Source organism: Cynocephalus volans, chromosome 18, assembly GCF_027409185.1.
Source record: "Cynocephalus volans isolate mCynVol1 chromosome 18, mCynVol1.pri, whole genome shotgun sequence".
Lineage (NCBI taxonomy): Eukaryota > Metazoa > Chordata > Mammalia > Dermoptera > Cynocephalidae > Cynocephalus > Cynocephalus volans.
This window is the reverse complement of record NC_084477.1, coordinates 8,726,073-8,740,926: the sequence shown is the minus strand read 5'-3', so window position 1 is coordinate 8,740,926 and position 14,854 is coordinate 8,726,073. Positions and strand designations below refer to the sequence as shown.

The following is a 14,854-nucleotide window of genomic DNA, read 5'->3' as shown; positions in this document are numbered from 1 at the left end:
AAGCCTGAAGAGAAGAAAATTAATTAAGCTTCCTAAGTGTGAAATCAAAACATACCTTCAGTCCCTCCAATTCATTTTCTAGTTGCTTAGAATAGTGTTCGCTCTGTTCACGCAGTTTCCTGTCCTTAGATGCTTCAGCAGCTAGAGTTTCTGTATGAACTTCCAGCTTTAAAACAAAAAAGCAGATCCGTGGTTATAATTTTTTTTCAAACAAAACATTTTCCCCATGTGAATTTACCTTATAATAGGAGGATAAATCAAATGTTGAAATTCATATTAAATAATATTACCAAACTATAAAAATAACTTTTTCTAGAGAATTAAAGAATGAAATACATATTGTTTCACTAGTCTCAAAAAGCACCTTTAGTCACTACCCCACGGGCACTACAAAATTTGCCTGACTACTAACCTCTTTTCTGGCTCTTTCTGTTCTGCGCAGCTCTTGCCTTAAGCTCTCAACTTTTTGCATCACCAGGTCCGCCTCTTCTTCCTTATCTCGGACATGGCGAGCAAGTTTCTGTTTTTGGGTGTGCAATTCTGTTAGCCGCTCATTGATCTCCATGAACTCCTGCATGGCCAGTTTCCTCTGACAGTGTGCGTCTTTCAGCTCTTTGGATTGGTTTTTTAATCGCTCACTAGCCTGGACTAGTTCCTACGGTTTTGTAAAAAGAATATAAGTTACCAATCTGCAACCTAGAGACCAAATTTGGCCATCAAAGTTGCTATCATTAAGTCAAGAAGAGCCAAAATTATTTACTTCAGGACAAAATTAAAGGAAATAAACTACTTTTGAACAGATATTAAGGGCATGGTGCCCTATTTACGTTCTCGATTCCTCTTGCTAACATGTTAAATGTAAGGGAACAGCTGATTTACACTTCTAGTACTTTAATTCCCAACAAATGAGTAAAAAGTACAGGAATGTAAGACATGACGGTCAAAAGAAAGATTTTGTTAAACTTAAAAATATTTGTAAAATATTTTTTATAACATTGAATGATTACAAATGATAAAAACAAGCATTGACCTTGATGTAGAGACTAAAAAGCCTTAGGCCAGAAACAAGGAGAAAAACTAAACCTGAGACTCCTGATAAAAGGGAGGAACTCAGAGGGGGCTAAAGAGGACTCAGGTCAATACAACCACCTGCCTCTCACTAAAAGGCAATGGAAATCTTCTTTGGGGGAAAGAACTTCCAAGAAATCTGGGTTTGTCACATATTAAGAGCACACATATGAGCTCACAACCACAGATTCCCAAATGCCCAAAGAACAAACCACCATAATCAAAGAACAGAAACAATAAATAATAAACACCATAGGTATTTGGGTATAAGAACAATCAGATGTTGACATAAAATTGTTGTGTATGAAACAAAAGAGGAAATCATAAAAATAGGAAAATAACAAAAGACTATTAAAAACAACCAAGCAGATTTATGGAAGAACTTTACAGAATATTTAGAAAAGAAAAAATGTGTTAAAATTAAAGACATGGATCCACCAGTACAGGAAGCTCTACATTTACAAAGCAAGAAAGATAAAGAGAAACACAAACACAGAAATGTTAGAAAAATGAAACTGGATAACACAAAAAATAAATAAAAGACCTTTAAAGAAATCAGAGACCCAAAAGACAAATCACATATTTCCTATCCTTAAAAAAAAAGGAAAAATAGAAGATAATTAGACTTAGAACAGATCAAAGAAGTAACAATAGAAACAGAAACAGGGAAAAATATTTTCAAAGAGATGAGAAAATAATTAAAATTATATATGCAGAAAAATTTCAGGTATGAGGCTTTATATAAACAAAAATTGACAGAGTTTACCAGATACGTACTAAGGAAACCTGTAGAGCTTTATCTCCAGAAAAAGAAAAACGATTTTAGAGAAATGGAGGGCTAAGAAATCAGTAAATGCAAATGTGAATGTAAACAAACACGTATATAAGATACTATAAAATTGTCTAATTTGTACAGTAAACCAAGGACATAACTACAATATTGGTCAATAACAGCAAAGAAGTTGGGAAGAGGCACTTAAATTGTTTGGGGGTAGTAGTTTAAGAAACAAAACTTAGAGTTTGTTAATATACACGGTGAAATTCAAGGAGAACAAGAAAACAAACAAAAACCTCAATTAAAAAGTAAGAAGAGGAGCTGGCTGGTTAGCTCAGTTGGTTAGAGTGCGGTGCTGATAATACAGAGGTCCACGGTTTGAACCCTGCACCAGCCAGCTGCAAAAAAGTATGAAAGGATTTTACAAACCGAAAAGAATTCTGGAGATTGGTTGCAGCACAACAATGTGTATGTACTTAACCCTACTGGACCGAGTATTCAAAAATGGTTCAGATGGCAAATTTTATGTTACGTGTATTTTACCACAATTTAAAATGTTTTAAAATGGAAGAAAGGAGAGACAAAAAGAAGCACAGAAAAAGTATGACAAACACAAAGCAAAAAGAAAGTGGTAGAAACATGTCCACATACGTTAGCAATCAAAATAAATATAAAAGGGCTAAGCTCACCAGTTAAAGGCAGTTTGTTAGACCGGATTAAGAAACAAAATCTAGTCTTTAGTAGAAAAAGCATTATTCTACTAAAGGATAGGGAATGTCACAACACGATGATAAAATTCAATATGCTAAGAAGAACTACCATTCTAAACTTCTGTGCATTTTATAAGATAGTCTCAAAATACATTAAAAAGGAATTGGTAGAACTTCCGAGAAAAATTGGTAAATATATCACCATAATGAGAATTTCAATTTCTTAATTATTAACAGATAAACCAAGCAAAATAGTGAATATAAAGAAAAATTGAAAAGCTTAATCAACAAGGTTCATGCATAGAAGGTTACACCCTATATTGGGAACATACACTCTTTTCAAGAACACACATTGAACATTTTAAAAATGGAACAGTCTAGGCTATAATGCAAGTCTCAGTAGATTCCAAAGGGCAGATATACAGATCAAGTTCTTTAATAACATTGCAATTAAATTAGAAATCAATAATAAAAGATAAAACTCTACGCACTGAAAGTTTTTAAACATACTTATAAATAACTCATTGGTCAATGAGAAAAATCCTAAAGGATATTAAAATATTTAAAACTAAAAAAAAAATGAAAATTACAAGGGGAAAAAAAGGTTAGTATATATTAAAATCTGGAGATGCAATAAAAGCTATACTTAGGGGGGAATTTATAGCCTGAATTATTTGCACTTAGAGGAAAAAAAGGTTAAAAATTCAGTGAGGTTCTACTTAAGAACTTAGAAAGAGACCAGCAAAATAACGCTCTCCCTTCCCGTATGAGGAAGAGGTTAACTAAGATAAGCTCCTAAATCAAGGAAATAGAAATGAGACAATAATGAGTATCGACAAAGCCAAAAGTTGGTTCTTTGAGAAAAATAATAAAATAGATACCTGGTGAGATCAATCAAGGGAACAAGCATAAAGGCGCAAAGGAATAATAATAGGAAAGAAATAGAAGCTATAACCAAAAATCTAGACGAGATCAAAAAAGAAAATATGATGAACCCTATGCCAATAAATTTGTTAATTTATGAAATGAACAAATTCTCAGAAAAATAAAATTTATCAAAACTGTTTTAAGAGAAATAATGCCTAAATAGCCCTATGACAATTAAAGTAACTGAACCAATAGTTAACAAAATTTCCCCATCCTCCCAGTGGTGAGGGAGAACCTCGAGACCCAGATGGTTTTACGATTCTTCCATTGTTTGAAGGAACAGAGCATTTCTCTCACACAACCTTATCAACAGAACAGAAACAGAGACAATGCTACCCAAGACCAGAAAGGTAAGAGAAAAAAATTATAAGCCAGTCTCATTCATGAAAACAAAGGTAAAGATTTTAAAGAAATTAGCAAATCAGTTCTAGTAATATATAAAGTGGATATGCATGAACTCAGGAGCTAGACTCCTTGTGACAACATTTTAGCTCCACCACTTTCTATCTCTATGGCCTTGAGCAAGTGTACTTAACTTCTCAATGCTCAGTCTCACCATTTGTAAAATGAGAATAATGATAATAATAATGGTAATACCTAACTCTTGGGACTACGATGATTATTAAATAATCTAAGATATGTAAAGCACATAGAACAGTGCTATTAGAACTGATATTGAGGCAGGAAGCTAGAGAGAGAAAAGAGGGAAAAGGAAAAGCTGGTACTTGCAAATGGAACAAATGGGTTCCCTAAACAGGCACAGCCATGCACAGAAGTGACCATAGGAGACAAAGACAACTCCAGACGGGGAGCCCCCCACCACTGTGGGCGCCATTCAGTTAGACCAATGAGTTTCCACCAGCTACGGTGCCAATCTCTTTAACCAGTTCGACAGAGATTACGTTCAGGGCTCAACCAATGACCAAATGGCAAAAATCCAGCTCAGAGGACTTAAAAGCCCCAGAATGTAACTGTCGGGGCTCCTGGCACTCTTCTCTCTCGCTGGAGTCCACTCCATTTTCTCTGGAGCGCACTCGTCCCTCTTCCTTTGCTAAATAAAACTGCCTTTACTTTTCATATCTGGCGTGTCTCGTCCAATTCTTTGTTCGAAACACCAAGAACCCAGATCTAGCCAGCAGGACTTATAATTTTCCCATATCTGCTACATCAGTGTTACCTATCCTATCATGTTATTATTTAGAAGATAATATATGAGCAATTTATGCTTAACCCGGAAATGTAGCACTGGTTTAATATTAGAAAAAGTCTATAAATGTAATGCACTACACCAGCTTATTAATTTATTCAATTATGTTTCAATGAAAAAAAAATTTTTGTTTTTAATCAAAATAGAGTCACCCCTGCTAAGTTCCATGTCACTTAGTTTGTGGTCTGACCTTCCTAGAAATCTGGGAAATTAATTTCCCAAACAGGCCAGTTTTAATTTTCAATAGGTATGATAAAGTTCCCTCTCCTTTAATTCTTACCACAAAAGAGACAGCATGAAGTAACCTGATGTTAACTAGTCAGTGATTTTTTTCTATTATTTTGTCTTCCTGTCCCCAACCTTACAAGGAAGTAACTATAAAATGACCAATCTGCTTTTTGTTCTTCATTTCTACCCTCTTCATCCTTCTCAACACTCATTCTATTTTATGGAATAATATATTGCCTCATTCTAGAATCTCTATAAAGCCAATTGAGATCTTTGAAATTGTTGTGATTTTATTCTTTCATAGTTCCAATAGCAATTCTTAATAAAAAATGATTAGCAAAATAAGTGCAGAAGGTAACCTCCTTAGCCTGATAGAAAGTATTTACTAAAAACTTACAGCAAAGATTATTAGTGGTGAAATATCAGAGGTATATTCTTTAAAATCAGGAGAAAGACGGTGATGTCTGCTATCACCACTTCTAGTCAACATTGTACTGTGTTCCTAGCTAATGCAGTAACACAAGGAGAAAAAGAAAATTCATAAAAATCCAAAAGGAAGAAACAATAGTAAATAATGCAAACATTATTTGCAGAAAACCTGAAAGAATCTGAAACATCCCATTATAATTAATGAGACTTGAGCAATGCTGCTAGAACAAAATCAATATAGAAAAATCAGTAAGAAAACATAAATTTTAAAGATATTTAAAATGTGAAAATTAGAATAATAAATTTTTACAAAGACAAATGAGAGCTGAATGAAATTTTATGGAAAAACATCTTAAAAGACTTTAAATATGTTGAGAGATATCATGTTTATGGATAAAAAGATTGTGGGGGCAGCCAAGAAACTATTTATGTGTTTTTGCACTGTTAGGCCCTTCTGAACAAATTTTACTAAAACTTGGGACCTGGGCTAAATGCAAGTCTTGGAAAGTAATTTATGACTAATTTAAATAGTGAGAAAACTCCAAAAAGATTTACCTTCTGGAGGTAATGTGTTTACATTCCAAGGTAGGGTGGGAGAGAATAAGAGCCTGGACCAGGAAGACTTCCTCTGTGGAGCTGGAGATTCTGGGCTTTCCACTGGAGTGACTTATTTACATTCCGAAGGGAGAGAAAGAACCCTGGATCCTTCTCTTTAGGTTTCCAAGGAGACTCTTTCAGAAGTGGGGTTGGGAGGGACGAAGAAAGCATCTGCCTCTTTCCTCTATATAACACATGGATAATTTTTTGTGGGTTCCTTAATTGCAATACAGACTCCTTATGTTGTGGGGTTTTATTTAGCCAACTCTCAGGGCATTGCCCCAGAGGTAAGAACTGGCACACAAGGGAGCCACATGGTTATTATCTGCTGTATTTTATGTAAATAATAATAATCTGCTCTGCTCTTGAAATTTGTGTGTACATTCAGAATAATATTAATAAATATGGAAAATAAGAATTCAAAGACTCAAAACTATAATGATGTCAATACTCCCAAAACTGATCTATAGATTCACCATGATTTAAATCAAAATTCCATCAAAGTTTTCAAGGAATAGAAAGAGTTAAGATACAGACCCATGCATATACAGAAATTTGATATTTGATAGAGGTGACATTCCACACCACTGAACAAAGGATGGCCTATTTAATAAATGAACAACTGGTAAGCTACATGGGAAAAAGTGAAATCAGATCCTTATCTCACATGATACACAAAAATGAATTTCTGGTGGATTAAAGACATAAATATGAAAGATCAAACAAAAACTTCAAGATAAAAATTCAGGAGAATGTTTTGAATTTATTTTTAGAATTTTTTTTTTTAACCACAGATTTCTTTTACAAGCCAGCAAATGCATTAACCATAAAAATACTGATAAATTTGACTGTGTTAAACCTGAGAACTTTTGTTAATCAAAAGATTCCATAAGAAAGTAAAAAGGCAAGCCACTAAGAAACATCTGTAACAAACATAACTGATAAAAGATTAGCATATCCAGAAATTTTTAAGGATTCTTACAAACCAATAAGAAAAAGACAAACAATTTAACAGAAAAATGTACAAAAAATATTAACAGGCATTTCTCAAAAGAAGAAATGTAAATGATAAATAGTCATATGTAAAGATACTTGACCTCATTAGAAATTAGAGAAATGCAAATTGAAACCACATTAAACATCATTTTAGATCTAAAAATCTCAGTTAGACTAGCTTGGCCAAAAGTAATAAATCTGGTAATATGAAGTACTGTTGAACACAGAAACTCCTATACACTACTGGTGGGTATGTAAATTGTTACACTGGAAAATGATTTGGCATTATCATTTAATAGAATAATTGTTAACCCAATTAAAAATGGGCAAAGAACTTCAATGGACATTCCTCCAAGAATGACATACAAATAGCCAATAGGTATTCGAAAAGGTTATCAACATCACTAATCATCAGAGAAACGAAAATCAAAACCCCAATGTGATATTACCTCACACATGTTAGAATGACTATTGTCAGAAAGACAAAAAGATAAAAAATGTTGGCAAGGATGTGGAGAATGATGATTTCTACTGCCTGTAGGATATTAAGCAAATCACTTAAAATTCTTTATTGGTATAATCTGCTTCTTTTCAGCATTACCCTTTCCTCAAAATATTCTGAAAGGATTTTTAACATTAAAATTTATTAAAAATTGGAAAAATATCTGTTACTATAAATGTAGATAACAGATTTCCATCCTTATTATGTTAATAACTAAATTTAACTGAGTAATGCTACCAATACAAAGTAGTAAACCACAAATATTACTATATTATTAAAGCAAATAGAACATCTAACTATTATTAATGCCAAATATTAAATTGGCCATAAATCCAAATGGATCTAAACAAAACACTGCTTGAAACTGCACTAAGCAGAAAGTAAAAATGTACTGATCTAACTTAATTTAATCTTTAATAGCTTTCTCTGTTAGTCCTTTTGATTAGCTTCATCAGCAAAACGTTATTCCTTTCACTTTTAATTCCCTCTGTTTCTTTAATGGCAGCAAGACTTATAAATCCTCCCCAGAAAAGCTTCACTCTGTATTATCAGTGCATTATATATTACATTATTGAATACAATTTGCACTTTGCCATAAACTGCTGATTTCTTGTATGTGCTGGCTAGTATCGGTCCTAACATTTTTTGCATATTAATGAAAGCCTCAGCACTTAACAGCAACAGCATGTGGTTCAAGTAAGGCATTCACTTTAGTGCTCAAATATTAATCACCCTTTTGGGCTGTGCTACACAGTCTTATTAGCTATCAATAAATTTTGTTGACATTTTATAATACTGTTTAAGTATTACGCAAAATTCTTATGAAAATGACCTTCGCTTGTTTGTCCAGGCTGCTTTGAAAGATAAACCAACATTTTAAAAGAAATTAAATCAGCAAAGAAATCTTAAATTATAATCTTTTAAGAATGTTCACATCAGCAAGATATAATGAAAATATGCCTGTATTTTTAATTTTTTTATACAGACTTAACAGATTCTACTATTCTCTTATTTCTTCATGTTTCTTTTTCAATAATATTCACTTTTAATCAAGTCCTTTGATTATTAACGTTTTTTTAAAAAAAGGATTCTGACCTTTAAAGCGTAAAGAATATAGAAGTTTCATTAGTAGTATATAATCAAATGACATATGCCAAAATAATTCTTAAGTTTTAAAACCAACTTCTTTTAAAGATAAAGTATACTATGTATTTTTGTAATTTATTATGAATGCCTTCATATTGTAATTATACAAGATTATGAATACAGAAAACCTTTTAACAATCTACTCATTTTTACCTTATTTAGGTCTTCCCTTTCTTGTTGTAACGTTCTGATTTGCTTTTCATAAGCCTTGATTTGTCTAAAAGCATCATCTAGTTCTCGCCTCACAGAATTAGCTTCTTCAAGTTGCTGTTCCAAATGACTCAATGCTAAAAAACAAAAAAGACAATGGTTCTTTCACTATTTATATGAAAGCAAATGCTTGAACCCAAGGTTTAAAACAACTAAAAATTTTTTAAAGAAGTATTTTGAATTTGGTGTTAGGTCTATCGGCACCACATACTAGTATAACTCATGACAAATTAAATGCATATCAGTTCACCGTAAAGATGGCGAATGGCGTAGACCAGTATGAAGATGCACAAAACTTATGTGTGGGAATGCCTTACATATCTATCAGGAAAAAGACCATGCTCCCCAAAATAGCACCTTCAGACCAATTAAATCTTAAATCTAAGAAAAAAGAACAAAACCAATCAAACAAACAAAAAAGACAAGTTTGTCTCTACTGTTGATAAGCATCCAAGTGCTCATGTTAGTCAAATTAGATTGTAAGAAAGTTTTGCTTGTAATAGTGTGGTTCCAGATCACCTAGACTAGTTTCACCACTGGTTATTTGAAGAATGAACTCTGATTTCTAAAAGTATGTATCTAGAAACCTGTGACCTAAATCAGTTCTTCCATTTTTCAGATGAAAAAACAGGAAGTTGAATAACTTGCCTAAGATGGCATTGTTAAGTGAGCACCAGAGCTAAGACCAGAGCCCAAGAAATTTGCAATGACCTCTCCAGTTTAGAAAGTAATGTCATTAAATAGTGTTTACCATTATCAGATCAGAAGGGTTGTTATGAAACAAAACGAAATGATTAATTTTAACATATGTTTAAATAAAATATAATAAATTGATATAAAATGTTCCTGGCATCAAAAGTAAGCTAGCAAATTAAAGAAATGAAGTCAGTGAAAATAAAAGATCTAAACACATCCATAATTAATTGTTCTGGATATTTTCTGTTCTTTCCAACCGTATCATTTTAAATGTCATCCCCAGACAAGTAGCATCAGTATCCTGCAGGGACTTAGATATGCAGAACTCAGGTCCCAACCTGGACCTTATGATTCAGAACCTATATAAGCTCCTCAGGTGATTCATTTGTACATTAAAGTATAGGAACAAATGCACACAGTATTGTATATTGTTGATTTAATGCTTTGAATAAAGTAGTGTTAATAATATGTTAGTCCTATTAAGAAGAGCATTTCATTTGTGTGTTCGTTTGTGTAGACAAGTCCTATAGTCTAAAAATCCTTTAAATATATTAGTATATCATGCACTAAATAGTTCTAGAGTTCTTAAATATAATAATTTGCTGAGATATAGTTTGCTAAATTTATAGATTAAAAACTTAGCTATTTTTAAAGTCTAGATGTATCTATGCATAGTTTTTTTTTTGTTTTTTTTTTTTTTACCAGTTTTGAAGATACAGGCGTATGTTAGAGATATTGCAGATTTGGTTCCAGATAACCGCAATAAAGAGAATATCACGACAAAGAGAGTCACACAAATTTTTTGGTTTCCAAGTGCATATAAAAGTTATGAATTACACTGTATTGTAGTCTATTAAGTGCACAATAGCATTGTATCTAGAAAAATGTACATACCTTAATTTTAAAATACTTTATTGTTAAAGAATGCAAACAATCATCTGAGCCTTCAACAAGCCTTTCTGCTGGTGGAAGATCTGGCCTCAATGTTGGTGGCTGCTGACTGATCAGGGTGATGGTTGCTAAAGGTGGGGGTGGCTGTGGCAATTTCTTAAAACAGGACAACAAAGAAGTTTCCTGCTTATCTTCCTTTCATGTTTTCTCTGTAGAAGGCAATGCTGTTTGATACCATTTTACCCAGAAGAACTTTGAAAATTGGAGTCAGTCCTCTCAAACCTTGTCTCTGCTTTATCAACTAAGTGTATGTAATATTCTAAGTCCTTTGTTGTCATTTCAACAGTGCTCACAGTGTCTTCACTGGTACAGTCCATCTCAACAAACCACTGTCTTTTGCTCATTTGTAAAAAGCAACTCCTCATCTGTTTTACTGAGACTGCAGCAAGTCAGTCCCATCTTCAGTCTCCACTTCTAATTCAATTTCTCTTGCTATTTCCATCACATCTGCAGTTACATCCTCTACGGAAGTCTTGAAACCCTCAAAGTCATCCATGAGAACTGGGATCATCTTCTTCCAAACTCCTGCTAATATGGATATTTTGACCTCCTCCCATGAATCACAAATGTCCTTAATGGCATCTAGAATGCTGAATCCTTTTCAGAAAGTTTTCCATTTGTTTTGCCCAGATCCATCAGAGGAATCACTATGGCAGCTACAGCCTTACAAAATATATTTCTTAAATAATAACACTTGAAAATCAAAATTACTACTTGATCCATAGGCTGGACAAGAGATGTTGTGTTAGCAGGCATGAAAACAACATTAATCTCCTTGTATATCTCCATCAGAGCTCTTGGGTATCAATGAGCAGTAAAATTTTGAAAGGAATCTTTTTTCTGAGCAATAAGTCTCAACAGTGAGCTTAAAATACTCAGTAAACATAGCTATAGACAGATGTGCTGTGTCATCCAGGCTTTGTTGTTCCATTTACAGAGCACAGGCAGAGCATGCTTAGCATCATTTTTAAGGGCTTTAGGATTTGGGGGACAGTAAGCAAGCATTTGCTTCAACTTAATGTCACCAGCTTCATTAGCCCCTAGCAAGAGAGTCACCCTGTCCTTTGAAGCTTTGAAGCCAGGCATTGACTTCTCTTCTCTAGCTAGGAAAGTCCTAGAAGGCATCTTCCAATAGAAAGAAGGCTGTTTCATCTACATTAGAAATGTGTTGTTGAGTGTTGCCATCAGTCATCAATGATCTTAGCTAGATTTTCTGGATACTGCAGCTTCTACGTCAACACTGCTGCTTCACTGGGCACTTCATGTTATGGAGACGGCTTCTTTCCTCAAACCTCATGAACCAAACTGCTAGCTTCACACTTTTCTTCCACAGCTTCTTCATCTCTGTCTTCACAGAATTGAGGAGAGTTAGGACCCAGCTCTGGATTAGGCTTTGTCTTGAAGGAATGTTGTAGCTGGTTGGATCTTCTATCCAGACCAAAACTTTCTCCATATCAGCAATGGGGCTGTTTTACTTTCTTACCTGTGTGTTTGCTGGTTGACAGAGTTTGGATGTTATTGTCCCCCAAAGCTCATGTGGAAATCTGATCCCCAATGTGGCAGTGTTGGGAGCTGTTTGAGTCATGGGGGTGGATCCCCCATGAATGGATTAATGCTCTCCCTGGCAGGTGGGGGTAGTAAGTTCTCACTTTGTTAGTTCCAATGACAGCTGGTTGTTTAAAAGACACTGGCACCTCTCCTCTCTCTATCCCTCTTGCTTCCTCTAGCCATAAGATCTGCTTGTGCCCATGGGTTGGCCTGCCATTTTCCACCATGAGTAGAAGCATCCTGAAACCTGCACCAGATGTAGCTGTCCCAGATTTGTGAGCCAAATAAGCCTCTTTTCATTATAAACTGCCCAGTTTCAGGCAATCTGTTCTAAGCAACAGAAATGGACTAATGCACTGTTATAACATTTTTACTTTCCTTCAAGGAACTATTCCTTTGCATTCACAACTTGGCTAACTACCTCGTACAAGAAACTAAGTATTTGGCCTATATCGGCTTTTGACATGCCTGTCTCACTAAGTTTAATCATTCCTAGCTTTTGATTTAAAGTGATAAGACATGTGACTCTTCCTTTCACTTGAACACTTAGAGGCGACTGCAGGGTTATTAATTGGCCTAATTTCAATACTGCTGTACGTCAGGAAACAGGGAGGCCCAAGGAAAGGTAGAGAGACAGGGGAAAAGCTGATCAGTGAAGCAATCAGAACATGAGCAACATTATATTTACACTGTCATTATGGTCTTTTGTGGTGGTAATGTTTAGTTTCTTTCTCTTTCTTGGTTACATTTTTGTTCTACCAGTGGATTTTGATCTTTCTTATGTATTTGTGGTAGTGATTATTGTTTTTCAGAGCCCAGGACTCCCTTGAGGATTTCCTGTAGGGCTGGTCATGTGGTGGTGAATTCCCACAGTTTTTGTCTGTCTGGAAAATACAGTATTTTCCTCTCGTTTCTGAAGGATAGCCTTGCTGGGTATAGTATTCTTGGCAGGCAGGTTTTCTTTTTTCTTTTCGTATTTTGAATATATCATCCATTTTCTTCTGCCTTGTACAGTTTCTGTTGAGAAGCCTGCTGTTAGTCTGATAGGATCTCTCCCTCATAGGTGACGTGACACTTTTCTCTGGCTTCTTTTAAGATTCTCTCTTTGTCTTTTAGCTTGGCCAGTTTGACTATAATGTGTCTTGGAGAGGATCTTTTGGGGTTGAATCTATTTGGGGATCTTTGAGCCTCCTGGACCTGAAGGTCCATGTCTCTCCCTATACCTGGGAATTTTTCCATTATTATTTCATTGAATAGATTTTCTATGCCTTTTGCTTTCTCCTCCCATTCTAGAATAGCCATGATTCGAATGTTTGTGTGCTTAAGGTTGTCTACTAGCTCTCTTACATTTTCTTCATTTTTTTAAATGCTTTTTTCCTTTTTTTGTCCACCTGGGTTATTTCTAAAAGACTATCTTCAAGATCAAAAATTCTTTCTTCTGCTTGTTCTAGCCTGCTGCTTAGGCTATCGGCTGCATTTTTTATTTCAATGAGTGAATCTTTCAGTTCCATGAGTTCTGCTACATTCTCTTTTAAGGTACTTATCTTTTTGTAAATTTCCTCCTTCATATCCTGGATTTTTTTTTTCTCATTTCATTAAGTTGTCTGAGTCTTCTCTTAGTGAATTTCCTTAAGATTGTTGCTAAGAATTCCTTTTAAGTCATTTCAATGGTTTCCTGCTCTATAGGGCCTGGTACTTGAGACTTACTGTATTCTTTGGTAGTGTTATATTTTCTTGGGTTTTCATTATTTTTAGTATCTCTATGTTGATGTCTGATCATCTGGTAGATCAGTTGCTTCCTCTATCATTCTGGAGAATAATTTGAGGAGAGAGACATACTATTCTTTTTCTGGTCTCTGTTGTTGACTCTTCTTATGTCAATGCAGTCGTGTGTCTGTGGGTCACCTGCACAGTGGCTGTGACTACTGTTGTGTCGTCAAGTCACTTTTGTGGCAGCCATGGCTGTAGCAGTGGCTACTGTGGGCCACTCATGCAGAATTAGTGTTTTTGTCATGCTCCTTGCTTGCTTCTGGGTGGGGGATGCTGCCCTCGGTCCTGCCTAAGACCCCAGGCATGCTCTGCTTCTTGCCTGCTTCTGAGTGAAGTGAGGCTCCAAAATATATATTTTATCATTTTTTCAAGTTTGAGAATTTCATAAGGTAATTTTTCTATTTATACTAATTTCTTTCAAATACATTTAATGATTTTTTCTGTTATTTTAAGTTTTTAACATTTTCAGGATTTCAGTAATTTCTGAAGTAGATATCAATTTGGCCTGTTATTTCCGGTAATTAGGAGTCAAAATTTAGAATATGAAGCAGCTAACTTGTCATTTCCTGGCTTATTTTAATCAAATTTTATGGTTAAGATAAATCAATCTGGAGTAGTAATATGGTACATTTAGTAATCCCTTCCAAGCTCTTCTACTTTTGAAGATTTCTTCTTTAGCATGTTCAATTTCTTTTTTAATTGCTAAATTACTGACTTATTTCAACTACTCTTTGTTAGAAACAAAGAATCATTTCATAAAATTTCTGCATCATATAAAGTTTATAACAAACAGTACTACATGATATAGATTCAACAGCCTTTAAAGGGTGTTTTTGCTGTTTTATTTCAATATAGGTTTAATTTTAGTTCCACCCCAGAAATTTCACTTTGGTTGCTTTGCAATGGAATTGTAGAGAAATCTATGTCTGATTTCTGTTTCACATTTCAGACACTTTTAGAATGCTTAAAAAGCTCAAAATACTCATTTAAACAACAACCTGTGAATTACGAGAAGCACAAAAGGAAATGTACCATGCTAACAAGTTTTAGAAAAGACAAACATCCAATTTTTTTTTGAAATTTAAAGAAAATGT

The 14,854-nt window shown here is 34.3% G+C and overlaps 1 protein-coding gene across 16 annotated transcripts in view; it reads right to left on the bottom strand.

Moving 5' to 3' along the window:
* CDC42BPA (CDC42 binding protein kinase alpha) overlaps positions 1-14,854 on the bottom strand; it is a 302,649-nt gene that overhangs the window by 101,041 nt on the left and 186,754 nt on the right. For 13 of the 16 annotated variants that reach the window (XR_010022324.1, XM_063082833.1, XM_063082832.1 and 10 more), the window contains exons 12-14: positions 8,739-8,872; positions 413-655; positions 56-166 (exon numbers count right to left, since the gene is read on the bottom strand). Coding sequence is in view for 15 of the 16 variants with exons in the window: in XM_063082833.1 (XP_062938903.1) it covers positions 56-166; positions 413-655; positions 8,739-8,872 (488 nt within the window). In the remaining variant the exon portion in view is untranslated. The remainder of the gene's footprint in view (positions 1-55; positions 167-412; positions 656-8,738; positions 8,873-14,854) is intronic. The other 3 variants (XM_063082828.1, XM_063082830.1, XM_063082834.1) reach the window with 1 other exon arrangement.